The sequence below is a fragment of the Stegodyphus dumicola genome, chromosome 6 (assembly GCF_044657685.1).
Source record: "Stegodyphus dumicola isolate Sdum_Otavi_A_Nest chromosome 6, ASM4465768v1".
Taxonomy (NCBI): Eukaryota; Metazoa; Arthropoda; class Arachnida; order Araneae; family Eresidae; genus Stegodyphus; species Stegodyphus dumicola.
In genome coordinates, this window is record NC_140773.1 from 190,492,496 (window position 1) to 190,519,107 (window position 26,612).

General features: G+C 32.3%; 1 protein-coding gene across 3 annotated transcripts; it reads left to right on the forward strand.

Moving 5' to 3' along the window:
* Positions 1–610: 610 nt before the first annotated feature.
* LOC118200285 (progranulin-like) lies at positions 611–24,343 on the forward strand. 3 transcript variants are annotated; one of them, XM_035372234.2, is made up of 4 exons: positions 611–743; positions 8,158–8,246; positions 16,767–17,285; positions 24,152–24,343. In XM_035372234.2, exons 2-4 carry the CDS (start codon positions 8,165–8,167, stop codon positions 24,232–24,234), a joined length of 684 nt encoding a protein of 227 aa, XP_035228125.1. In that variant the 5' UTR covers positions 611–743; positions 8,158–8,164; the 3' UTR covers positions 24,235–24,343. The 3 variants fall into 3 exon arrangements, with proteins under 3 accessions (XP_035228125.1, XP_035228124.1, XP_035228123.1); XM_035372233.2 differs by lacking the exon at positions 611–743 and adding an exon at positions 806–849; XM_035372232.2 differs by lacking the exon at positions 611–743 and adding an exon at positions 2,340–2,389.
* The last annotated feature ends 2,269 nt before the right edge of the window (positions 24,344–26,612 follow it).

Sequence of the window (26,612 nt, forward strand, 5' to 3'; positions counted from 1 at the left end):
AATTTCTTTAAATATAATGCAAGGCTCTAATATTTGGTGGCAACAATTAGAAAAGTGAACCGATATTTATAGTGAATCGACGGAAACTGCCAAAACGAAATTAATAAATAGTCCTTCTGGGCAAATTATTCATTTGAGCTAACAATATATCTACTTATTATATTATCTAATTCATACTTTTTAGGGCATTTACACTATGAACGTAATTAATAATAGACGTTCGAATTTTATACATTTTACGTTTGGTTAAAAGATTACCATTTGCACACGCTCAGCAACAATTTTTTAAATAAAATGCTCAACAGTTTTAAAGTATGAAAGAGAAATTAGATAGTTATCAATAACGATTATCTTTGTTTATTCGCTTTTTTTTATCAACTAGCCAATAGCCGATGTCTTAAGCTTTTACTTCCTCTGTTAATTCTTCCTCTTTGTTTATTTTCGACACAGTCATAAATGCATTTTTGCTTCCAGATCGCGTCATTTCCATCATCACAGTACATCAGGAATCGAGCTTTCACTTTCAGTTTAATACAGAAATGATACGCTAAGGTAAAAAAATGTGTTCATCGAGTTATCATCGCCTGATTCAAGAGGTTAAATTAGTTTCCTCTTTCATCCAAACCCATGCTACCCAGTGGAAAGGTCAAAGAGATCACGTGTTGCTGATTTAGAAAATAAAAGGCAAAAAACTGTAGAAACATCGAGAAGTCATTTCGCTTAGTCTCCAAACGATAAGTGAGGTAAGTTAACTCTCAGATGCTCTTTCTGTTAGTTGTTTCAGCCAAAGCAATGTAATATCCATAATTTCTGCCCCCGAATGTTTTCAAGCTGTTGTATTTCATTCCTGTAAATAATTTCGCTTCTTGATACAAATCTAGGAAATAAGTGAAAATTTGTATTAAGTCTGTTAAGGATTAAGATAAGTAGCAATAATTAACGAAACGAAGCTCAAATAAACTGTAACAATGATAATGGAATTCTGGAGTATATTGTTAAGAGGTTGTTTTGTGTTGAACATATGTTTTAATCATATCTTTATCAGTGCATATTAAAATATTATCTTATCATTATTTTATCTCTCTTTTGAAAACGAAAGTATACTTTGTTCTTGAAACGTGAGCGAAACGATCAACCGCGGCCTGCTGTTGTCTTAGTCTCTTACATCATATTAATTCCGTAATAACTGTCTTTTCATTTTGATATATTATAAGAATTAATTTGGTGCTATGGGAATGCAGTCAAATGTGGAATTAGCTAGGTAACAGCGGGCACAAATGGTGACTCCTTTTTGTACTTTCGTTCTAGATCAAGTAAGGGACGTAGGATCGGAGCAAGTCTATAAATTTAAAATAGAAATTTTCTTTTTCATTTATATATCAAAATCCTAATTAACTGCCTTTAGTCTGCAGATATGCGTTTTTTTATGTGAGGCAGTCTTCGTGACAGCCGGGTAATAGAGTCTCTTTCTCCTGGTGCATTGTGGACGCATTCAATGATTTTAGATTCAGAAATTCAAAGGAAAACGAGCTGCCTGCTGCCAGGTTCAGTTCCTCCCTGCTCAATCTCCAGTTATATGAAGACATTGCGTGCTGGTAAATGAAACAGCATTAGGTAAATGAAACACGGGCAAAGAGTACTTTGTACTTTTCATCTCCCTCCCATAATGCGAAAGAATTAATACATTGAATGGTGTCCCATTGCAACTGCAAAAAGAGAATATTCGATAATTATCAAGAAATTTAGCGCAATTAAGTATTTTTTCTCAGTATGCTGAAGACGCTTTTTCTGCACTAAAGTTTACGTTGTAATATTCATTTAATTTAAAACTCTTTCGCGTCGGCGCACCTTTGTTTAAGACGCTCGTGCGGGACGGAAGGAAATCGAAGGCAGTCACCGTACAGGACGGAGGTTTTGCATTGCTAAGCCTAATTTTTATAAAAAAAAAGTTTCACTTCTAGAACCGTGATTTTTGGTATCATTTTAGATTATTACTTAAGCTCTTATATATGTTAAAATTAGCACTTAATAACGTTTTTTTCTTCATTTTACATGAAAATATACTTAAAAAAATTGCTTATCTTGTAAAATAATTTTCGGAAGCGCTATTCAAATTCCCGCCCACCCTCGCAACAGTTGATGTGTAAAATACTAAAGTCCGGCAGAATATATCAAACTCAAGGTCAGGAACCTAAAACTGTGTTCATTTCAAAAGTAATGGACATAGGATGCCATCTAGTGGCCTTCAGAAAAACGTTCCAGCTTAAAATGCGCAAACGCGTCACCCGTCCGCTGAATGCAATCTCTAGCGATGCGTGGATGCGACGCCCGCCTGTAAGAGACGTTCTTAGGGAATGCGTATATGGGAGGCCCGTCCTGAAAGGGAAAGGTAGCTAGTCCTTATTTCTGAAAATTTTTAAAGTTCTCATATAGCAAAATATTCTATATGTAGTATTAAGTATCGTTTCTAGAAATTTAAACCTCGGATGAATATAAAACTGAGTTATTTTTAAAGCACATACTTTAATAGATACTTAGCTTTTGAAATTCCTGTAAAACAGAAAATAATAAAAATTGCATAACTTGTTCCTAAACGGGGTAAATACAAAGATAGGAGCAGAAAATATTTTCAAACTACATAATGCAAAAAAAAAAAAAAAAAAAAAATCATGTGATAGTTTTGGCCGTTGCAGTTGTTTGATAGTGACATAATACATGCTTAGACTATAGACGAATTTAGAAATTGCTGCAACTATTAATATAGTTATTTAAAAAGAAGAAAAACATTTCACTGTTTATATTAAAACAAGTTTAGAGCTTTCTACGCATGAACGGTCTAGAAGAGATTTTCATTTCGATCAGCAAATGAAAAGTCCCACCAAAGCTTTATAAAGGTGAAGTAATAAAAATAAAGAAATTTTAAACTGGTTGGTAAAATTTCTGGTAGTTAGCAATTCTACCTATCTAATTAAACAAATGCCTTTTTGAAGATATACAACACAATAAACAACAACACGATGTGTCATGGCAATGTTAAGCAATCCGATATAGTACAAAAACAAATTTCACTTTAGCTTTCGCACCTGGCTGTTTTTCCTGCCAGCTAGGCACTTAAAGTAACTTAACCATCCTGCGCAGAAAGCGGTAATAATATTGCAGCGAAAATTGTTCCGTGATCGAACACATCGTGGCTCAGAAGGTAAGACTTTGGATTCGGAAGCTAAAGCTTCCGAGTTCGAAACCCGTCAAAGACAAGGTGCCTAAAAGTTAGTTACTGTTTAAATTTCCTTCTTGGTAATTTGTTTCCTTTATTTTCCATATACTGGAAGGTTTTCTGTATATTATAGAACGTTCCAAGTCTAGAATGTTCCCGCTCATTCATTGCGTGAATATAAGTGGTTTCCTTCAGTTCGAATAATAAAGTCTCGAGTTAGAACTGAGTGCTCGCCTTTTCATTTGTACGATTACTTTATCTACGCGACAATATGACTTTTAATAAATTAAACTAGCGTTATGCTTATTCGAGGCAACACGTAGCATTCCCTCTAATAAGCCTGAAGTAAAGAAACAACAATGGTTGCTTCGGATGAGGAAGGACTAAAGATTTGGTTTATTTGATTTATCTGAATAAGGCAAAGCACTTGAGGGCTATCTAAGGGATACCTTTGTGGAGGACTTTCTAAGAAAATTGCTTCGTATGTACGTTATACAGTGAAAACCATGAAAACGCCCAAGCAGGCAGCCCGTTCGCCGGCATTCGAGCCCCGGCCCAAACTACCGGTGTTCAGCGACTTTACCTAGAGATTTTAATCAGTATGTTGATAACATAAATAGATAAAATTACATATATTTTCTAAATTTAAAGAAGAGAAGAAAAAATAAGCAAATTTATCCGGAAATATTTCCTATTACTCAAAGTGATGTAAATACAATTCAAAAATAGGTATGGATACCATAGAAATGAAAAGCGATTCCTTCGTTTGTTTCAATCAAAAAGCATAATCAGCTAATATACAATAGTTGAAAGGACTTATTCATAAAAGAATAGAATGCGTATGGATGGAAATGGAAAATTCGTTATAATATATGTGAAATTATTTATAGATCCAAGCAAAAATGTGACAGATCTAATCCTCATAAATATCAATGAGTTTTCTAGATGAACAAAGATTTTTATCTTAGAGTGTAATTTTGACAAAATGGTTTTAATAAAATTTAAAGAAACTGGACTTTGAATAATTATTAACTAAACATTACTAGTGATTTTTCTTTATTTTTCACTTAAGGTGAAAAATGAACTTATACATGAATTAAATCTATAGTATAAATATTCAAATCATTATAAGTGAAATGTTTACTTCATTAGTTCGATCAGTATTAATATCAATTATACCAGCGGAACGACGTTTTCCTCAACTATAAATCAGGAATTAAATAATTTGATTTGATAATTAATTATATATGAATGTATACCTTAGTGCAATCTTCATAAACCGAGAAAAATGAATTTGTGACTATGTTTTATACTTTTTAACAATCTTAACTAATTTTAAAGTTTTATACAGACTTCTACTTCAGTTTTCAAAAGTGGTGAATTTTGAGCTTCAAAGTTAATACGCTTTTTAAGATTGTTTTTAAGCATCATGCTCTTTATTGAAATTTCAGAATACACCCCTGATATTTGTTTATGATGTTTAGAAGATGTTTGAACATATTTTTATTCATGAAAATAATGTGAAATATTTTGAATGTGTGAGTTAATGAAAATAGTGAATAAAATTCAAAATTATAAAACGTGGTTTTCTTTATAATATGCATTTATCTTGACTTTCTTGAACACTAAGAAAATATTTTCCAACAGATCATATAAGCATAAAGTAATTAGCCGCTGTAAGATGAATGTAACGGGTAAATGCAAATTTCCAATGCAAATTGACAAATGCTTTAAGCGGGAAATGTTCTCTCCCTCAGAACAACCAAAGTCCTGAGCAGCTTGCGAAAATACAAGTTCGTTCGTTACAAAAGACACTGCTCACAAAAAAGAATTTTATAAGCAGTGTCTTTACTAATGGTAATGACTGGTATTTAATCCTGCGAACCTTAAAGGTATATGCAGGGCTTATTGAAACTACTAATTGATTTAAAATCAACCACCATACTGTACTCGTTACTGGCCGGAAGATCCCTTAACCTCGCCAACAAACTAAAATACTTTATTAATGAAACAACTTGTTACAACAAAAAATATAATAATACATAATTTTTAATCAAATTAAAATTAACATATTCCTAATTTAGGGAATAGAACACTTTTCCATATAATAGTACAACATATAACAAATGACATCCTTGTTGTAAAAAGATTATTTGTACAACAATGTATAATCTAAGTTTTTATAATACACAGAGACCTTCCAACAAAATGAATAACTTTTTCAATTTGTTTTTAACATTTTTAAACATAAAAATTTACAATTGTCAATAATAATTCATAATCCAAAATTATTCACCATTTTTTTTCTTTTTCTTTCTTTTCCTTCCTTTTCTTTTTAAGAGAACATTACCCATAGTCAGTCCTTATTATAAGATCCATTTGTCTTCTAAAACAGGAACAATTTTTATCTAAGCTTGAATGCTTAGTTTCTAAATCTAATTTATATTTATTGTTCGCTTGTACGCAATTAATGCATTCAGGTTCATTTTTGCATTCCCAATAATTGTGTCCTTTTTTCGAACATTTCCCACATATCAAATCTTTATCACATTTACTTTGAAAATGACCATACTCTTGACATTTAAAGCATCTTACAATATTTAGATATTCTTTTACTGTGATTCTATACCATTTCAAATTAATTTTATTTTGGTTCATAATCGGACCAAACTTATCTGGTTGAATATTTGCTACCCAATGTACTTTTTGATTTTTAGCTTTTATTTTGAACAAAAGTTCAATTCCGCCATTTTCAAATATTTGATTTTGTCTCTTAATTGCTTCCAAAATTTCACCTTTATCCAATTCTTCTTCCACATTATACAATATAATTTTAGGTTGTTTCTTTTTAGGAGCTTTTACTTGAATTTCATCTCTTAAAAGAGAATTCGTTTTTATTTCTCGTTCTAATGAAACAATATCGTCTTTTTTCGAACATTGTACAACCAATCCACCATTATTCACTTTTCTAACATTTTTAATACCAATCTTCAACTCAACTGGATCAATAATTTCTACCACTTTTGATTTAACTTCTTCAGAAGAAGTTCCTTTTTTACTTGGATACAGTAGAACAACATGTTCTTCTATTTTCTTAGTTTTTCCTTTATTCTGATACGTTTTCTTATCACTTATTTTCTGCTGTTTTAAAACCTCAGCAAAAGATCTTTCATATTGTGGTTTCTTGTCCAATATTTCTAATTTTCCTTTTAAATTTTCGATCTCCAATGCTTGAGATACCAAATAACTAAACAACACTTCTTGTGTGTTAAAAACTTTTTTTCTTATTGCAATTGTAATTCTACTTGCATCTTCCAAACAAGTCTCTAGCTCGCTAATTATAGTCCGAGCTTCTTCGATCAAATCACTTTGCACAACAGTCTCTGTCTGAACTTTCTTATCCATTGTCAATCTCTTTTGAGGTTTGAATTTAGACCACCTCCCTTAGGAGATGGAGCCCTCAGACCACGACAAGGTACCAAACCCCGGGAAGTGTTTCTATTGATTATCAAAGTTAAGTATAAAAATACTTTCCAATAATAAACGCTTTTCCAATTCAATCAAAATGAGCCAATAACTTCCCCTGAGGGTTACTAATGGTAAGTGCATCAGTTATCGTTTGAAGGGACATATCGCAATTTTTCTGCAAGAATTCGAAAGTTTTTTGTGTTCACATCCATCCAGGACTACAAAAGGTGACCATTGCTATTCTTTGCTCGGTTTTTGAATCCGTAACAGTAGCTATTCATTGGTTCAACGAAAAGATAACTGAATAGAAAATTTTGTCCGTGATCCTGTACGAATCCTAACTTATTATATACTAATATCTGAATCCATGACTTACTGCCCCGTCTTAATCTCCCAGTAAAAAATATCGAACACAGTAACCAACACAGAAAAAGGGCTTAAAATCAATTTTTTTTATTACTTCAACAGACTTCCCAGCTTGCGGGAATAACAAAGAAACTTAAAAATTTCAAATATTAAAATAAAAGCACGCCCACAAGTTTCGGCTTAGAGCCTTCAAACTCTTGCGGGCAGTTAAGCCGATTCAAGTATCAGGGACTGAAAGAAATAATAACGATACTCTCAGCGATAGCAGCTGGAAGTTGTCGCTTAAACTCAACTCCATTCTTAAATGCATTAACTAGTTTTTCATACTGGTGTAGGAGTAGACGAAAGCAAAAGTGACAGTAAAGGCAAATCGCTAAGGATCTGATGTATCAACATAAAACCTTACAAGCACACGATATTTCATGAACAGCAAGTTGAGATAATATTGTATTGTCAGTCTATTAGAACAAGTATGTTTAACTGGAAGTGGTTGCTATAATAACACACCTTATATATTTCAACCAGGTAGAAATTCTATTTCTGAAATTCTATTTATGATTTCTTGTTTCTGGCGCATGTGGTTTGCTAGCAAGATGAAACAACATCATTACGAGCATTTTATTCAAAGCAAAAATAACAATAAAGGTTTCCAATTCATCATTAGTCGAGTCAAAATGGGAAATATAAATGCATTTCTTGAATTGTGCCCCCCCCCCCCAAATGGGTTAGGGTTTGTTTCTATGGCTACAGGTAGTTGTAGACTTCTGCCGGGGAGTGTTCTTGTAATAGGCAAACAGTAATAAATTCTGTCACCTATCTCTTGGCAGGAAATCTTTGTAGATGCACTGAGTGAGAGCTTGTATTAAATCATCAAACTTATATAAGGAAAATTTTTTTATTATTATATTTAGCTGTGTTCTCAAATTTGTATGTATGATGATGGTGGCGGAGTTATTGCAGAACAATATGTCTTGGAAATTTACAGCTGTGATCGGAAACATGCGATACTGGTATTGTGCGATAAGTGATATATTAACTTATGCGATATTGATATTTCTCCGAGGACGAAATTAACTGATTTGACTGTAAAATCATTTTGTATTTTTCAGAAGCAAAATGCTGAAACTTGCTGTTATATTCGCACTTTTTACTTTTGCACTGGGATCTCCATGCTTTGGAAGTAATTCTACATGTTCAGGTAAGTAAAAATGGATATTATGATATGAATTATGAATATATTTATTTTTGAGACTGTTAAACAAGCTCTTATTATTGTTAACCTCTAAATGTTTAGATCCAAAATTAAACAAAAAAGAGATTGGGAGAAATAGCAGTACTAAAAATATGTAATCAAACTTTACTTCTGGCTGTGAATATCTTTCGTTTGAACTTATAAGTATATCAAAAATTTATATTTATTTTAAAGTAGTCTTTAATATAATTTTGTTATGATTTTGAGAAATTCTAGCAAAATAAACGTGTCAGTTAATTTTAGTATAAATGAGTGGCGAAACATTTCCTTGAACACGGAGAGCATCAATTTATAAATTCTATGCTGTGAAATGAATGCTTATTGTACAGCCCAACATATATAATATAATAATGGATTATTCTACTAACTATATTACGAAAAGTTAGTTTCAGTTTACACAATTTGTTTAGAAATGTTGCTTCTGACTTCATTTCCTTCCATAATTATCTTAAACTTATGTATAGCAGATTAAAAAAAAAAGTAAAGCAAACTTCTAATTTTGATTTTAATTTGGGTAATTCCCACTCCTGTCCTAAAAGTATTAATTATTTATAATATAGCAATCTAAACTGCGTCATTTTGAAATTAATCCGCATCATAAGATCTTACGCAATGCTGCAGTGCAGAAACCTTTTATCCAATCACCGAATAAAATTTGTATTGAAAACAGAAACTTTTTAACTCTCTCCTAGCATTCTTTTGAAATGCGGCGTCACTTTTCGCAATCCGCTTCGCTCTTCCAAACTTGCCGCTACCTACAACCTTCATTATATATTTCTCAAATTTATCGATATCGGTATAAAACGTTCTTTAAGAACAAGGCACGATTGGGCCCATTTCATTTACGTTGAATTAATAAAAAATGTCACCAAAACATTGATAAAAAGAAAATAATTGAAATTTTCAGATTGCCATGGCGTTGCAATGTATAATGCGTAGTTGCAGTCAAATGTCGCCGTCGTGACAATTAAAAACATTTTACTTCTGAATAAGAACAATTCTTTAGAAGCACGTACCCATTATAAATCATTCATCACAATGAGTGCAACCTACGCACCTACACCCCACAATTTTATATACTAATTATCACATGCTGAGACAGTGAGCAATACAGCGGAGCAGGGAGCCGCGCGTTAGGAGAGAACAGCAAGCATTAAAAAAAAAAAGAAAATGAATGCACACTTTAAGCAGGGCCTACACTAAGATCGGAAATCCTTTATCTAAGATCTGAACGGCGATTTGCCAAGAGTTCTACGCACTGTAGATGACTGCAGGTGCCATAGTGGAAATTATTTTTTCAGTGGCGCAATTTAGAAAATGTTATTACTATTTTTAGAATAGAGAGGGGAAGTACCCAAATTAAAATGAGCAAGACAGCTCCAGAAATCCTAGACCCTTTGATTAGAAGATGAATGTATTCCCATTCAATGGGATTTCCTTGAGTCCCGTGAGTGTTCCCTAATGAGTGGTTCAACTATAGTAAAAAAGGTTCTCCTCTCCTATTAAAGTTAAGAACATTTTGAAAGAGTGAGAAGACTCCTTGTAAACGTTATGAAATTTTTTGTGTGGTCTATGTAAAGAAAACTTCCTATTCAGGAAATAAAATAAATCTTTTCGGAGCTTCCGAATGAACAATTTCCTCAAGATGATAATATTTGAAAGATCATTTCTGACATCAAAAGCATAATTGTCAATATATTCCATAATTATGCAGTTATGTTTTATGATGGCTACTACGCTATTCAGCCAAAACCATCAAATATGTTCATTTCGCTAATAAACTGAAATATTTGGTTTATGAAGGAAATCAAGCAGTTACAGTTGTAGTTTTGACTACAACAACAAAACTATTTTTATAGGAAAAAAGCAGTTTGTAGTTTCTAAATCATTAATTTTATTTTATCTTAAAATAACATAATTTATCAAATATATTTGATTTGGCAGTTCTGATACTGCATTGTTTAAGAGTTTCATTGCATTCTGGACTTACGGCGGCCTGATTTACGGCGATTCGCTTTTGCGATAGCCAAACACTAAGATTTAAATTACTCTAAGTTTACCATATGCACTTTGTTTTTTCACGCAAAATTCAACATGGTCTTTAAAACGTCCCTTACCTTTGATGATGTTCATTGTTTTTAATAATTTAGTTGTCGTGGTAAGTAAAAAGTTCGGAATGAATGTTTCTAGGCTGCATATAGCAGTTCTGTTTGTAGTAAATTAATAAATTGAACACGTCCAATAGCTCTGTAGGGACCGTGACATCCCTAGCGGAAAATTAAAACATTTATCAAATATAAGCGAGTTATGGAGCGAAGTAGGAGAAATTTATCAAATAACAAAGATGTGTAACATTATCTATTTACACCGGCATATAATAATACTCTAGCATGCAGTAATTGGTAGTTTAAGTCACCCAGTCTACTGCTCCCCACCATATATAACTGGACCACTTATATAATTTATATCAGTATGAATGTTAAATTTAAAATCTATTCGAAATTGGGAAAAATAATTGCTGTATAATTTTCTTCAAAACTATTGGATCGTAAAAGAATTCTGCGGTCGACTTGGTGGAATATGTCGTATGTATGTAAACACAGATACCACATTCCTTGGTGGAATATGTCAATTAAAATTTGCGCTCCATTAAACGACATCTTTTAAAAAACACATAAACTAAGAACAAATGGAAGCATGAACATTTCAAAAATTAATAAAAAAAATGTTGTTTGTTGTGCATCTCAAGTTATTTTTTGTCATTCTGTGAGAGCTAGAATTTTTAGCCACCCAAGATGTTGGAAGATAAGTCGTTAGGTGCTTGTAAATTGAATCGTGTTATTCCTCCTCCCCTTTCTTTCGTTTCCAAATAATAATGCATATTATTTCCTTTAAGTACTTTAAATGTAAAAAAACATAGGGGGGGTTAAAAAGAAATTTTGGAAGATTTATTTCGAATGTACTCAATAACAGGGTTCGCACGGTCCTTAAAAGTCCTTAATTTTTTCAAAAATGATTTTTGGTCCTTAAAGTCCTTAATTTTGGCCCGGTCCTTAATTTTGCGCATTTGACATTTCTTATCATTTCTAATGATTGCCATACTAAGTGTGAATTACGATTTCTCATGAATATGGAATTAAAATTACACGGCTCTTAACCAATCTGTTGGCGGATTTGCGTTGCAAACGATTAAAAAAACAATTAGCTACTCGAACGAAAGTATCGGTGTCTGATTGGCTATTCACCCAATCTTTCGAAAGAGGTGTTATCCATAAATTTAGGGAAGTTTATTCTCTTTTGCACATACTATATATATGTGATATCGGGATTATGAGTTTATTTCTGCAGAGGGTCTGTTATCGATTTCGCGGGAAATCTGTTGGCTCCATTTCGATTTTAGGTCGCCAAGGGCAAATTCGGTAACGCTAGCCGAGAAAAAGTGAAGTTCGGAAATACGTTTTGAAGCTTCAATAGACAATTAAGCATTTGGTTTAAACCTATGTTGTTGATAGTAATGCATAATTTTTGCTAATGGCGATACAATTATTAGTTGAAAATAACTAATTAAAAATTTTTTAATATTTTTAAAGCTGAAAACAACTAATTGAAACTAATTTTCCTGAATTAACTAGATGCAAAATTAACTTTCATGAATTACTAAAGTTATTGGGTAGAAGTTTAACTGAAAATATACATTCCGTATTATATATATATATATATATATTTATACAGTACAAAGTCCGAGGTCTGGACTCGTCGGGACTTCGGCGATCCCAGATTTGAGATTTTTCCCGATATTAGATCATTTTAAATCTACTAAGATGGCACGTAGAAATTATAAAATTGAAAATATGAAATCGTGATTTATGAAATAATGAAGCATATATGATTTAAAGGGTATCAAAATTTACAAAAGAGCTTAATATTTATATGTTTACTTTATTAAACATTTCTTTCAATGTGAGTTGTTTGATTTATTTTCTCTGCTAATACTTTAGACTAATAATATAGACATATAATTTCTTGTTCAGTTATTAAGTTCCATTGTTCAAGTCCTGTAATTGCTGTGTCGAGAATTCCGAATAACTTGTCAATCAAAATTTTTCTCGTTCAGTAACCTCTCTGTTACTTTCTTCACTATCGGTAGCTGTATTTTCTGGATTTAGAACCATACTACAGATTTCGCCCTCCGTTAATTGATTGATGATTGGGCATTGTCATCGCAATGAAAAACTTCTGTTTAACTTCGCTAAATTCTGCCGCCTGGTGCGGCCATGCGAGCTCTGGCGCTAGTTCTAGCTTTATGTGAATAACAAATCAGTTATTCTTAATTCAAATAGCACTAAATATAATCGTTTGTCCTATGAGTATCATTAACAAAATCTATTTTTAGCATAAGGAAAGAAATTTCTGTTAAATCTCCCCTTGTCAACATTTTAGCGCATTAAACTTAAATCTGTAATCGGATAATACTCTGTTATTTGGCGTCGCTGCATGATTCATCATTCAAGTTGTCATCCGTTGATAAACATGCGGTGATGAAAGCAAAATACAATAAAAATGATTCGCGATTTCGGCATCAAGGATATAAAATATTAGTTGGTGTAAAATTAACAAATGTTTCGGTTTGAGATTATGCCAAGCAGATACGCAGCTATGGAGTCAAGTTACTAATCACACAAATTTATGCTAAAATAATTATTTCTTCAATAATGAGATATTTTATTTAGCGCCAAACTGAGATTAAGAATCGGGATTTCCGGCATGTTTTTTATGATGAGGAAAAAAATCTAATGCGCAATTGGTTGGTGGTGGCTTTGAGGTCCGGATTTTAGATCATTCCAGATATTAGATGTCCGGATCTCGGACTTTGTACTGTATATATATGTATATATATATATATATATATACATCTTTCAAAATATAACTTACCAGTATGGATTCACTCTTTTAAAATAATTCTACTTTAATTAAACGTAGGAGATAATATAATCAATTAATCAATATTGTTTAGGAAATAAATTATATATATATATATATATATATATATATATAGTAAAAAATGTATATTTTCACTATTCAAGTATTCACTGTGACAAGTATTCTTATCTTGTCACATGAACAGGCCTCTACGGAAAGGGGCTTCTCTGTAAATAAAGCAATTGAAATTGAAAATTTAAGTGACTCATCATACATTTTTCAACGCACAGTATTTGATTACATAAAATTTTCTGGAGGTGTTGTTCTTAATATCGAAATTAATAAAGAAATGAGATCAGCAGCAGCTTCTGCAAGAAGTGGAGTTCGTTATTTAGAAGTTCAGTATTTAGAAGAACAGAAATCTTTAACTAAATCTGAAAATTCAAAGAGGAAAAGAAATATTATTGAGGAAGAAATTGATTATATGAAGCAGAAGAAAAAATTTCTTCAAAGGGACATTAAAGATATTAATGAAGAAGTAGATGCTTTAGCAGATGAAGCTGAGACCAGCAGGAACATTGATTTGTTTATGAAAGCAAATGAACTTAGAAGAATAGTTAAAGAAAAGGAAGATTTCAGATTTAAAAAAAGCACAAATATTTTGTATCTTTTATTGTACAGTTTATTATTCTAGTATCTTTCAAAAAAACCAAGGAAATAAGTTGTATGTTTACAAATCAGTTATTTTAATCTGTAAAATATTCTTACATTGTGATTATAATAATAGTTGACTGTGTTTAAATAAATATCAAATAATTTAAATAATAATCATGTAAATCTCTAAACTAGTGACTGTTATTAGTGTAAAATACACTTATACATGTTTTTCAAGAAATTATGTTCCTAATTTAATGTTATCTACTTCATAACTTGTAGGGAGTTAGTTTAATTTTCAAAATTGTTTTATGGTAAGTATTAAATTGAATTTAATAATAGTGCATAATACACACTTCTGTTAGTTTTTTAAAGTGAAATTACAAGCATGAAGTCGGTTGTATGGATAATTGCTTTATTCTATTCATTTTTTTGTTTGCTGATAGGTCCTTAATTTTTTCTTTGATGGTTCTTAAAAGTCCTTAAAAGTCCTTAATTTTCATATAAGGAAATGTGTACGAACCCTGAATAACATTAATAAAGTTATTTTTTAATATATTGGTCGAAAATCACGTGCGAAGACATGAGCTATTTCTACTTGTTATGAAAAACCATGTTTATTCAAAAGTGCTTTCCTCGATTATTTCTGGATAATATGAGTTCTTCTCTTCTGTTAGACTCCAGTTATCTGGAATTTAAATAACCAGAATTCCATAAAATTCGTAACACAACAGCCTTGAGTTTGGCGTAGATTTATGTCAAGATCTCAATCGATTTCGAGGGCTAACAGGTACTAATCCTTTTTCGTCAGGAGCAAAGAAATCTGCAAGACTGAGTCTTCTATTTTCAACCAGAACTCTAGTTATCCTTCTAGACTAAGCAAAAATAACCTTGTTGTTAATTTATGTTTTTGAGTCTCCTTATCCTTTTCCTTTGTTTCGTATATTTGAAAAGGATAATATAGTAAAATATATACTTTTTTTAAAAAAATAGTCTAAATTTATGTGTACAATGTGTATTGACTTAAAATATTCTGCTGTCCCGCAGTGAAACTGATAAACCTTTCCGAATTCCTTCTGTAATGTAATAAACACACGCTTCTCAACATTTCCAAGAAAAGGTGGGAAAAATTTTAAATCGAAAAAAACAGCAACCTTAGTTTACTGTAGACATTGAGTAAAACTCTCTTGATTTCGAGGAAGAACAAACATAGGTCCCTTTCCCTTCAACGGAATAAAATTGCATCAGTGAGCATATACGGATTGTACCATTTTTTTTTTTTTTTTTTGTACTCCTTTTACGTTCTGCATACATAAAATGTCGAGCGAAACCTCCCTAACCCCCCCCCCCCGATCGTTTATGTTTCTATATGATTTTGGCTTTCTGTGGAGATGTTTGCCTTTGAGAGGTGGTGTTCAGTACCAAGTTGGCGAGAAATCACCAACTTGTCGATCTTGTGGAAGATTAAGCTTCGCGAAAGCACATTTTCGGATCCTTATCCTTACTACCTATTCATCTAGAAGTTTCCATAGCCCATGCTGCAGGATATAAATACGGATTGGAGAACTAAAAAAAAAAATAATAATAATAATAAATAACCTTGTTGTTAAGGAGGGAAAGCTCAGTTGGGAAGCAGCTGTGACAACTAAACTACGAGTTAGGTTAGACTAGTCTATTCTAACCTCCTTGGGATTTAGCCAGAGAATGTTTTGAGGAACTTTATGATTTATTTCGTGTGCTAAGGAGGAATTGCTAAGTATCCGTATTTTGCTTGTGTTATTTTCAGTTATTATTGTGCTGCATGTGCTAGTTACTGAGGTTATTTTCCTAATAAATTGTTCATTTCTTCCTGCTTCCCTGGGCTCATTATTCAAAAAAAAAAAATGTTGTTCTCACCAACTCGCAAAATAAACCATAAATTTACCATTCTAAAAACAATAAATAAATAAAAAAAATTCTGAAAGGTTTCATATTTTAAATTACGTCCAAAGGGCCGTTATTTTAACGTTTTATGTGTTGCCTTTATTTATTAAATATCATGTTCTTTGCACTTAAACCATAAAATTCAGCTCAACAGCAATGTCGTAAAATAATTTTAAAATAAGCATATCTTTAGAATTTCCAATACACAGTTCCGCGCGCTAGTATTTGGTAGCAACGATTTGAAAAATGATACGGCCTTTTAAAGTTTTCAACGCAAATTTGCAAAACGAAAACAATAGTCCTTCAGGTACAAAGCTCCTTCGGAATAATAATAAAACAGTCAAAAGTACTAGCACAGAAACGAAGGAAAAAACGGTCAAAAGAATTAAAAGTAGTCAATTAAAATAATTCACAAATACTTATAGCAGTATTAAAATGTTATTATTCAATGTCAAAGAGTCATTGTCAAGTTTGCCTGTTTTATATTTTTTTTTACAAAAATAAAAGTTTCGATTTTGAATAAGTTTGTACATACTTATGTATACTTACAGCAGTATTAAAATATTATTCAATGTCAAAGAGTCATTGTCAAGTTTGCCTGTTTTATATTTTTTTTACAAAAATAAAAATTTCGATTTTGAATAAGTTTGTTTTATATTTGTTCTACAATAATAAAAATATGTTTTTAACTGTGCAATTTTTCAAATTTCTCTTGAAATTTAATTGAAAATAGGACCAGTATTTTTATTTAAGATTTCCTTAAATTACAACAAATGTGGTTATTCGATCAAGAGGAATTATTCTTTAGAATTTTAAAAATTTTAAGATATGCAATAAGTACTACTTTTGAAACTTTTGTAATCATAATGCAAAGTTGTATTCGCAGAATTAATATTTACATAAGAACTGATTTCATCATTACGTGTAATTTATATTGTAATTAATCAGTTTTATTACTTTACTTCACAGATGGAAAATTTTCGTGCGATCCCTCTGAGACTGAATGTGCACTTGGTTGCTGCCCAATCCAAGATGCTGTCTGCTGCTCAGATGGTTACGAATGCTGCCCTCCTGGTACAGTTTGTGTTCCTTATGTCGGCGTATGTATTAGCGTTGACTCGTCAAGTGGAAAACCAGAGCTTAAATCTGAAGAAGCAGTGGCTACGAAACAAACTGTATCTGCTTGTCCACCAGGTACCACTACATGTCCCGCAGGATGCTGTCCTTTCGAAAATGCAGTCTGTTGTTCTGATAAACTTCACTGTTGTCCAAATGGATATAAGTGCACAGATGTAGCTTGCGTTAAGAGTTCGGACAATTTGTTACTGAGAAAAATTGCATTTATTGGTAAAAAGCCTTTCTTTCAACCACAGAAGACTGTTCTGAAAGTATGTCCTGGAGGAAATCATCGCTGCCCTACGGAGAAAAACTGCTGTATAAATGATGATGGTTTATGGGAATGCTGTGATAAGCCTAGTCTTGCAAAAGGTATTTTATATACTTTATGCTCCCTTAACAAATTTGCATTCTTAAAATTAATAAACAAAATTAAATCTCTTAATCCATGACCAGGGTAAGACTTCAAACATTAACCGAATTTGCTTGGCTATATTTGCAAGATTAGGTCCCCCCCCCCAAAAAAAAAAACTCCATAATCTGAATTCTCTTAGGCTTTCCCTACCCACACACATTATATTCATTATCCTAAGCATGATATGAGATTTTTATTTCCAAATTGCGATTTGTACCTCCATATCACATACTTTTCATTGTTTCATTCAAAAGTCAAAAGCGTTTGTGTTTTAATTCTGATATGAAATGTTATCTTTATGCGTATTTTGCAGCGTCCAAAAAGAAGTAATTATTTAGTTTAGACTCTTTTTTACAAATTTATCAGGGATTTCTTTCTATTTTAAACCTTCTCCACTACTACTATAATGATGTAAATATGAACTTGTGGCTTTTAGAAAATCTAGATGCGGCTCTCGAACATTCCTGAATTCAAAGTGCGGCTTTCACTGACATGAAGTTTGGATAACCCTAGGCTATAATTTAATAAATAGCGCAGTTTTTATACCAAGTTAGTTGCATTGCTAGTAGTACTGTAATATGCTTGCAAATTCAAGCAAATTAATTCTATACAAATTTCACGTTTCTCATTTTATTCTTATAATGTAACTGCACTATTTATAATTGAAAAGTGCAATTAAAACTTATGATAAACCTTTGCGTCCTGATATCACTCTGATGTGTTAGTTTTCTTATTTTATATGATTTTTTTTAAATATCCAAATTAAGAAGAAACTATGGACATATCTTTTTTATTATTATTATTTTGTATAATAAATGAGAAAGAATGCTTTCTCTCTCTCTCTTTTTTTTTTTTTTTTTTTTTTTTACTTTTACCAATTTTTAACTCCATTTTTATTCCTTTCTTTACTTATACCAATTTTAACTTTATTTTTATTCCTTTCTTTACTTATACCAATTTTAACTGCATTTTTATTAAACTTTTAATACCAGTTTTAACTTAATTTTCATTAGTTGAAACTTAAATTGTGAGCTTACTTTATTTTAAAATGAAGCAAGTGTAAAGCTTCTTCATGTCTCTAAACTCTTGAAATTTTCGCCGTCATTTTTACATTCTGGCCAGCAGTTTATTAGAGTGAAGTGAAGTGAATGCAAGGACTCCACTTTTCAATCGTATTGTGTATGATAACTACTGATTAATTGCTCATATTTATTTACCCCTCTCCTTAAATGTTCATGATATTTAGCTATTTCTGACTTCTCAAAACATTTTGTTTTGTTCCATCTTTCAATCATATCCTTTTGTCCCATGCGATTTAAATTTCATACTACTTAATGGCAAGCGATTCTTTTAATCCTTTCGTGTTCTCGAATTAGTTTCATTTTTTTAAAACTGAATGAAAACTCGGAACAAATTCCATTTTCTTAATTTTAAAATGAGGTTATTATTTAAACTATTTAAAAATGAGTTTATTATTATTTAGTAAAAATGGAGTTAAAAATTGGTAAAAGTTAAAAAAAAAAAAAAAAAAAAAAATATAAAAGAAAAAAAAAAAAAAAATGACTTTCTCGGCTATAAAAGAAAAAAAAATGACTTTCTCGGCTAGTATGGAAAATAAAAATATGTCCATGGTCTCTTCTAAATTTTGACATTTAAAATAAAACCACATAAAATCAGCAAACTGACATATCACAGCGATATTTACACGCAAAGCTTTATAATAACGTCAAAACCCTCGCTTCCCCCATAATAAGTTAATTAAGTTTTAGTTCCAAATTTCAGTGCCAAATATCGCAGTTATCTCATATTGTGAAAATAAAATGAGTAAAATCAAATTTATATTGAATTTTTTTGTATTTGCTACCATATTACACTGGTTATCATAAATTAAGGAAAAACACAAAAATAGCGATAACTTCCCTCAAAAATAAGCCAAATCGTGTAAAATTTGAATATGTTGCCAAGTATGAGTAGCTGAGTAAAACTGCAATATGCAAATTAGTAGCGCTGCGCTGAGAGTACGTCATCTGCGAGGAGCATAAAAGTCTATGTTTGACAGCAAGCCCACATATTTCACTGTGATAGTGACATCAGAAATCTGAGATAGCCAATTCGTAACAATGACCTCCAGGCATAATTTGCCTTGCAGAACTACGATGGACAGCCTTTGGGAGACTAAAGGCAGGACAAAGTCAAACAGAAGTGGCCATATGGCTAAATGTGAGTCCTGTGGTTCATGGACTTTGGAGGCAATTCAAAATACAGATTCGGCATCTAAGGAAGTTTAGCCAAGGACGGCCAACTGCTACGACGAGCGCTGATGAGCGATATTTGACATTATGTGCACAAATAGAACTGCTATTCCGACTCTTCTTAGATCTTCCCTTGCTGCAGCCACCGGAAGGTTGGTGTCAACGTCAGTTGTGCCTAGAAGGCTTCACGAAGGTGGTCTGCATGCGAGGTGACCAGCCAGGGACCGTTTGCAGATCTTCCCTTGCTGCAGCCACCGGAAGGTTGGTGTCAACGTCAGTTGTGCCTAGAAGGCTTCACGAAGGTGGTCTGCATGCGAGGTGACCAGCCAGGGACCGTTTGCAGTGGGCACGACAACATGTCCACTGGACGCCTGATCAATGGAGGGCTGCTCTCTTTTCGGATGAGTCCAAGTTTAGTCTAGAAAGCGATAGTAGGCGTTATTTGATATGGAGAGTACCTGGAACCCGTTATCATCCGTGAAAATGATGCATACGGAAGAGGCAGTGTCTGTGTTTGGGGTGGCATCTCTTTGGGTGGACGCACAGACCTCCATGTCTTTCCAAGGGAAACCGTGAATGCTCAGATTTACAGAGATGACATCCTTGATGCTTATGTGCATCTATATGCCGGGGCGATAGGTGATGCTTTCTTGTTACAGGATGACAACGCAAACCTCACAGGGTTCGTATCGTAGATGATTATCTTCAACAGGAAACAATTATGCGCATGGAGTGGCTAGCTCAATCTTCGGACTTGATTCCTATCGAACACGTTTAGGAGGCTTTAGGGAGACGTCTAGCTGCTTTCAATCCGCCCCCTCAGACCCTTGCCGCGCTTGCAACTGCTTTGCGAGAGCAATGGCTCTAGCTTCCTACGGAACTGATTGACCGCATAATTGAAAACTTAACACATCGCTGTTTGTGCTGTATTGCTTCTAGAGGCGATCATATTGAAGGTACTTTTCCTATAGCAAACTGAAATCTCCGATTTGTTCATTTTATACATGTGCTAATTTCTATACTACCATAATTATTTGGTAATTTCTTTTTATGTTATTTGATACCTTACTATGTGTTGTATATTGTGGGTAAGTTTCATAAAATTCTACATGTAACCTTTTGAGTAATCGTGATTTTTTGTGATTTTTCCATAATTTATGATAACCAGTGTACTAAGAATAAACGTGATGCAGATTTTTGAAACTGTATGCTGAAAGTGAGATAAAATTCTTAAAATTGTCGATTGGATATTTGTATCCTCAAAACCTTATGAATCTTGGAAAAACTCGAGATTCAAAAACTGAATTTTCGTTGTTTTTTGATCATTAGAATCTTTCAAATCCTATCCTAAAAACAGTCGGGAAGTTTAGTTTTATTAACATTCAGTAGAGACGTTCATTTAAAAAAGAAAGAAAAAAAGAACGAGGTTATTGTAATTTCAGTTGACCTGGATCACCAATATTCCTAGATGGTAGCTCTGTAAAACACACTCTGTTCTCTGACAGAATTTAGTTTGGTTGATGTTTACATTATGGTAACTTGGCGTTTTTTTGGCGAAAATTTGGCGACCAACTCTCCTACAGCAACCCTCTATTTTTTTTTTCCCGTCGCCAAGTAAATACATGTTTCTTTTCTTTTTATCTACTGAGCACTTCTTCCAACAATCTACTAGCCGAATTACACTTATGCTAGAAATTTTATCTAACAAAACTGCTTAATCATGACAAATATTCACTGCAAAATTGGGAAAAAGTGCACAATACCATACTCCTTACGCGTTTTTCAAATTAACACATACACATAAACCATGTACACGCCGACTTATTTTTACTTAAAAAAACATCCCAGAATTGCAAAAAAATGGCATTGCGCACACTCTTCACTATATCCATGTACACTGCTTTTTTCTCATAAATTAGAAAAATTTCACGAAAATACATGACAATTTTCTCAATCTTTAAACCCGGTAAAAAGAACATATATGAAATTACCTGATCGCGAAAAAGTATTTACCCTTTCCAAATATGAACATTTCCACATATAAAATAAATAAAATATCCAAAAACTTTTACCTCTAAATCATATATTACATTACACACGTCACCAACGAATTCATACCGCAAGCATTACAAATCAAATATTTAAATTATTTCCATGCACGTTTACTTCAACTTAAACGTGTACCAAATTCCTACAAATATAAAATTCACAAAATAACTATCATTTAATTAAAATATCACTAAACCATGTACACGTCGACTTATTTTTACTTAAAAAAACATCCCAGAATTGCACAAAAATGGCATTGCGCACACCCTTCACTATATCCATGTGCACTGCTTTTTTCTCATAAATTAGAAAAATTTCACGAAAATACATGACAATTTTCTCAATCTTTAAACCCGGTAAAAAGAACATATATGAAATTACCTGATCGCGAAAAAGTAATGAACATTTCCACGTATAAAATAAATAAAATATCCAAAAACTTTTACCTCTAAATCATCTATTACATTATACACGTCACCAACGAATTCATACCGCAACCATTACAAATACTTATTGTCAGATATTTAAATTATTTCCATGCACGTTTACTTCAACTAGAACGTATACCTAATTCCTACAAACATAAAATTCACAAAATAACTATCATTTAATTAAAATATAATTAAATTCAAAAACACTACTTAAAATATAAATGAGCAGATACATTAAATTAATACATACATAAATACCCATTTCGAATTAACTTTAGTTACGGCCATGGGATCCAAAAATTCACGAACACTGTTTCACACAACACAGAATAAAGCCAAATACAAAATTTCCAGATTTTTTCCCGATTTCCCCCCTTTTCCGATTAAAGAACCGTAATTCGTCCATTAATATCACATGACATATGCCATGATCTCTCATTTCCCTCACACAACATAATGCGTAATCGGAACTGAGTACTGCTCACATTATTACCAAAGTGCCAGGTAGTAACCTTTATCGCCTCCAAAATGTCGCCAAACTACTAGTTACCATATTGTAAAGATCGACCTCTAGTTTTCTGTGTTTAATATTTATGTTCTCTGTTAACTTTTAAACCCTCTCCTCCTCCTACGCTTAGGCAATTTAAAACTATTCTGAAAAAATATAATTTTTGAGCTTTTACTGAAACACGTTCTCCAAATTATGCTGAGGAAATGAACTTCAGGATTCAAATGTTTAATTTATACGTTTTAATTATTATATTCTATATGCATCTTTTTAATAAATTTAAGCGTATTTTAAAAATTATGTTCTTAATTTTTTATAAAAATCAGAAAGTTTCAAATTAAGCTTTAATTGAAAAACATTGAATATTAATCTCTTCCTCTTCTTCTAATTATCAGTGTTTGAAGTTTTGGAGAGATTTAATTCTCGAGAAACTTTAAGATTCAAATTTGAGAAAATTCACGTTTCTCCCTATCTCTGCTATTTTCTAATTGACTTTTCGAATGTTTTACGCTTTGACTAGAAACGACAGATGCATATAAAAGTGTTGTTTTCTAAAACGTCATAACCCTTTTTTTAATCAAAACTTCTTTTAAAACTGCAATTTTGAAGGTCGATCACCTTGATATAACAAGTATGTCACAAGAAATTATTGATATAAATTATAAGTTCAGGGTGCTCTTAATTATCTGGGTTAATAGATAGGAAGCAGGTCACGAATAATTGGAAAACACGCATAATCTAAACTATCAATTTCATGCATGTTGTATGTGTTAACTCTTTAAACTAACCAGTAATTTTATTTTATTTTTTTATTTATTTTTTTTTATTTTATTTTATTTATTTATTTTTTTTTTGTTGTTGTTGTTGTTGTTGAGAGAGTTTAAATACATATTTGTCGAATTTCACTGTTTTACTGTGTGAAAACTCATTATTTTCGAAGTGCTATATATTATCTCTGTATATGAATATCCTTTGGTTGGTGAAGCCCAGTAAAGTTTCAAGGGAAGTCACTGCTGTCTTTGGAACTAATGGGTGATTCTCAGCATTCTTTGCTTATATTTTTTCAAGCATCACTCGCTGCGCTTTCAGTTCTTGTGACATACTTCCGCATCCTTCAAGCACTGACAGACTCAGTCGAATTGCCATCGAAACATTACTCGATGTTTCCTACATTGACATTTTCAATTTTTTTATATGCTGTAAGGTATCTCTCCCGCCTTCGTGCTGTGGTGGTCTGCACGCTGGGCGTTATTCCAGAGGTCCGTGAATCGATTCCCGGCGAGGGCGTTATTGTCATATAACAACATTATTGTCATATAACATCCCTCTTCACCAGGAGGAAAGAAGTAAAGAAATCGGAAGAAGGTTTAAAATCACGATGATATAATTTATCATAAGGAGAAAGCTAATTTTATGTTTTATTTTGGTGTGTTTCTCTTCGTCTTGATATATGATGTCACCCCTTATTAATATATATATTCTATATTAAACTCATTATTTTCATAAATAATGATATATGTTTTCGTGTACTTATGTTTTATGAAATGACGTATTTATACATTTATTTTCTTGTATGTTTTCAGTTAAAGACAACTGCTGTGATACTGTAATGGGACACACTTGCTGCCCTGATTACCTTGTATGCACATACTATGGGTGTCTCTGAATAGATCTTCATTTTCTATTTCGTTTCCATTTTTTTTTTTTTTTCTGAATTTGTCTTAAATCAATGTGCTGTAATTATTTTTCAAATAAAAGTTGCCTTTCTTGAACAAGCTGCTCTTTTTCTTCCGCCCCCCCGTCTATTGATTCTTTCGTTTTAAAATATGCTTGAAGAATTACGGTATATCTTTGCGTATTTTCTACCTAATATTTTAGCTACAATTTTCAAACTATTTTCTGTTTCCGTCAATGCGTATTGAGAACGAGCTTTCCTAAATTTCAAATTGATTCGCCCGTGTAGTGATTTTTTACAGCTTACTGACAAAGATAAACAATCGCAAATTACCTACGAAGGTCAACGAATCTTGCCCTTCTAACTGTTGAACTTTACTCCAGCCTAATACAAAAGCCGACCCATTACACGGAAGCAAACGCGAACTGACATTCGGTCTACGGTTTCGTTAAGTCTGTTGCACATTCACCTTTTCTAATTTTTTATAGATGATTAGAGTCCTAAAGATGAGTAGTAAGAATAGGCGAGATTCAAGTTACAGGAAAGCAAAAATGAAGATATTTTATTAGATTTTGTAATGCAAATATCACTGTGTATTCTTATCGGAATTCGGGTTTCTTTTAAATAAGTAATATTGGGATAGTTACCCGTAGTTTATCTATGACTACTTTTCATTTGTTATGCTGTTAGTAATCGCACCCTTCGAAAATTCAGTTATTCGCATAACTTTCCACTCTCGATTTTCGAACGATAAAATTAGCAATAGAAAGGGAAGAAAATACGCGAGGATAGAATATTTAGTAAGGATGCAGATTTATATGAATCACTGCTAAACAGTCAAATGAATACATTTTGGAGTCGTTATTAGTTTCATAAATTTTCTCAGAAAATAAAGCGATTGTACCAGTCTTTACATTTGACAAATCATTTTCAGAAATGTCAATAATTCTGTATAAAGCAAAAGCATAGTTACAGTTTACAAGAATAGAAAATAATCTATACTGGAAACCGATTTTCAGGTGACAATTTAATTAGTACTTTTAATATTATCAGGCTTCTGCTCCAGTTTTATTTATTACTTGCATCATTCCAGGGTTTCTACTGCTGAAACATTAGAACAACGATTCCCAATCCTAAATACTGTACTTGCTGCACAATGAAATAAGATCGTTGTTTCGAGACAATGACATAACTGGCATTGAAGTAACTGAACAAAAAAGCAATAGTTGGTCTTATTTAAACGTTTTTACCTTCTTTTTGAATGTGATATCTTGATTTAGGCCTACACTGCACTATAGCTGCATAAGAAATCAAATAGCAATTATCTTCAACAAAGAGTAATAAAATTTTTAAGTAACAACTAATGAGCGAATATGTGTTTGAATTGAATTACGTATAATGATTAACTTGCAGATACCAAATTTATTGCAATGATTTTAATGATGCTGTCAGAAATAACGTTAAATATGTGTTATAACATAAACTGGTATATCTTAATGTACTTTGGAAGAACCTGTATGTTTGGCTAGGTAGTGACAATAACACTAATGAGAATAAATTCAGATATTTTGGTAAAATTAAAAATTTATTCTTGTAATAGGCAGATAGCCCTCGTGTGCTTTGCCATATTCAAATACCCTAATTTATCTACCCATATTATATAATTTTTAAACATCATTAACTTGTAAAGCATAGGAAGGAGCTCTGCTAGAACAGCAAGTTCTGAAAAGGGATCTGGGACTCAAAAGATTTGGGAACCGTTTGCCCTGGACGGTTATCTGTCTTAGAAAAGGACACCTCTGAGAAAGATTTCCTAAGGAGATACTATGATGGTGTTTCAAATTAACAGAATTTGGTCTGTTATCTCTGGAACTGATGGATAGATTTTAATGAAGTTTGATATGGACATAGGTTAATATACAATGCAAAAACATATACCATACAACACTAATGGTACACATCTGCAATCGTGCGTAAAGTTCATTGTCGCAGAAAGGTCTAAAACAGAGACCGCAAGATTTAAAAGGGAGACTAATAGAAATATGGTCCCTTCTAACAGTCATACAGTCCATAATGCGACTTAATACTGGAAATAAGGTAGTTTATGAGTCCTCCGTTATAGTAACTGGTTTCTCTCCTGCAGGAACGCTTATTTTAGATTCTGGAGCGTTCTAGACAGGGAAACCGAGTTGCAGTTGTCCTTCCAAGAGCTACCTTTTTCTGAGGGCTTAGGTCTGAATATGAGGCTAGCCTATTCATTCGGTTAATTCATTCCGTAGTTGTTACGTTATGATAATTGAATATTAGAAGGGATGATATCCCCTGCTATCCTTTTTGTTGTTGTTGTTCGATCTTGCAACCTCTGTTTT

Coding starts and splice junctions, on each gene's coding strand:
- LOC118200285 (XM_035372232.2), top strand. CDS start 2,355: ATGCGTATATGGGAGGCCCGTCCTGAAAGGGAAAG. Junction 8,247..16,766: donor AAGTAATTCTACATGTTCAG/GTAAGTAAAAAT, acceptor TTTACTTCACAG/ATGGAAAATTTTCGTGCGAT. Junction 17,286..24,151: donor TAAGCCTAGTCTTGCAAAAG/GTATTTTATATA, acceptor GTATGTTTTCAG/TTAAAGACAACTGCTGTGAT.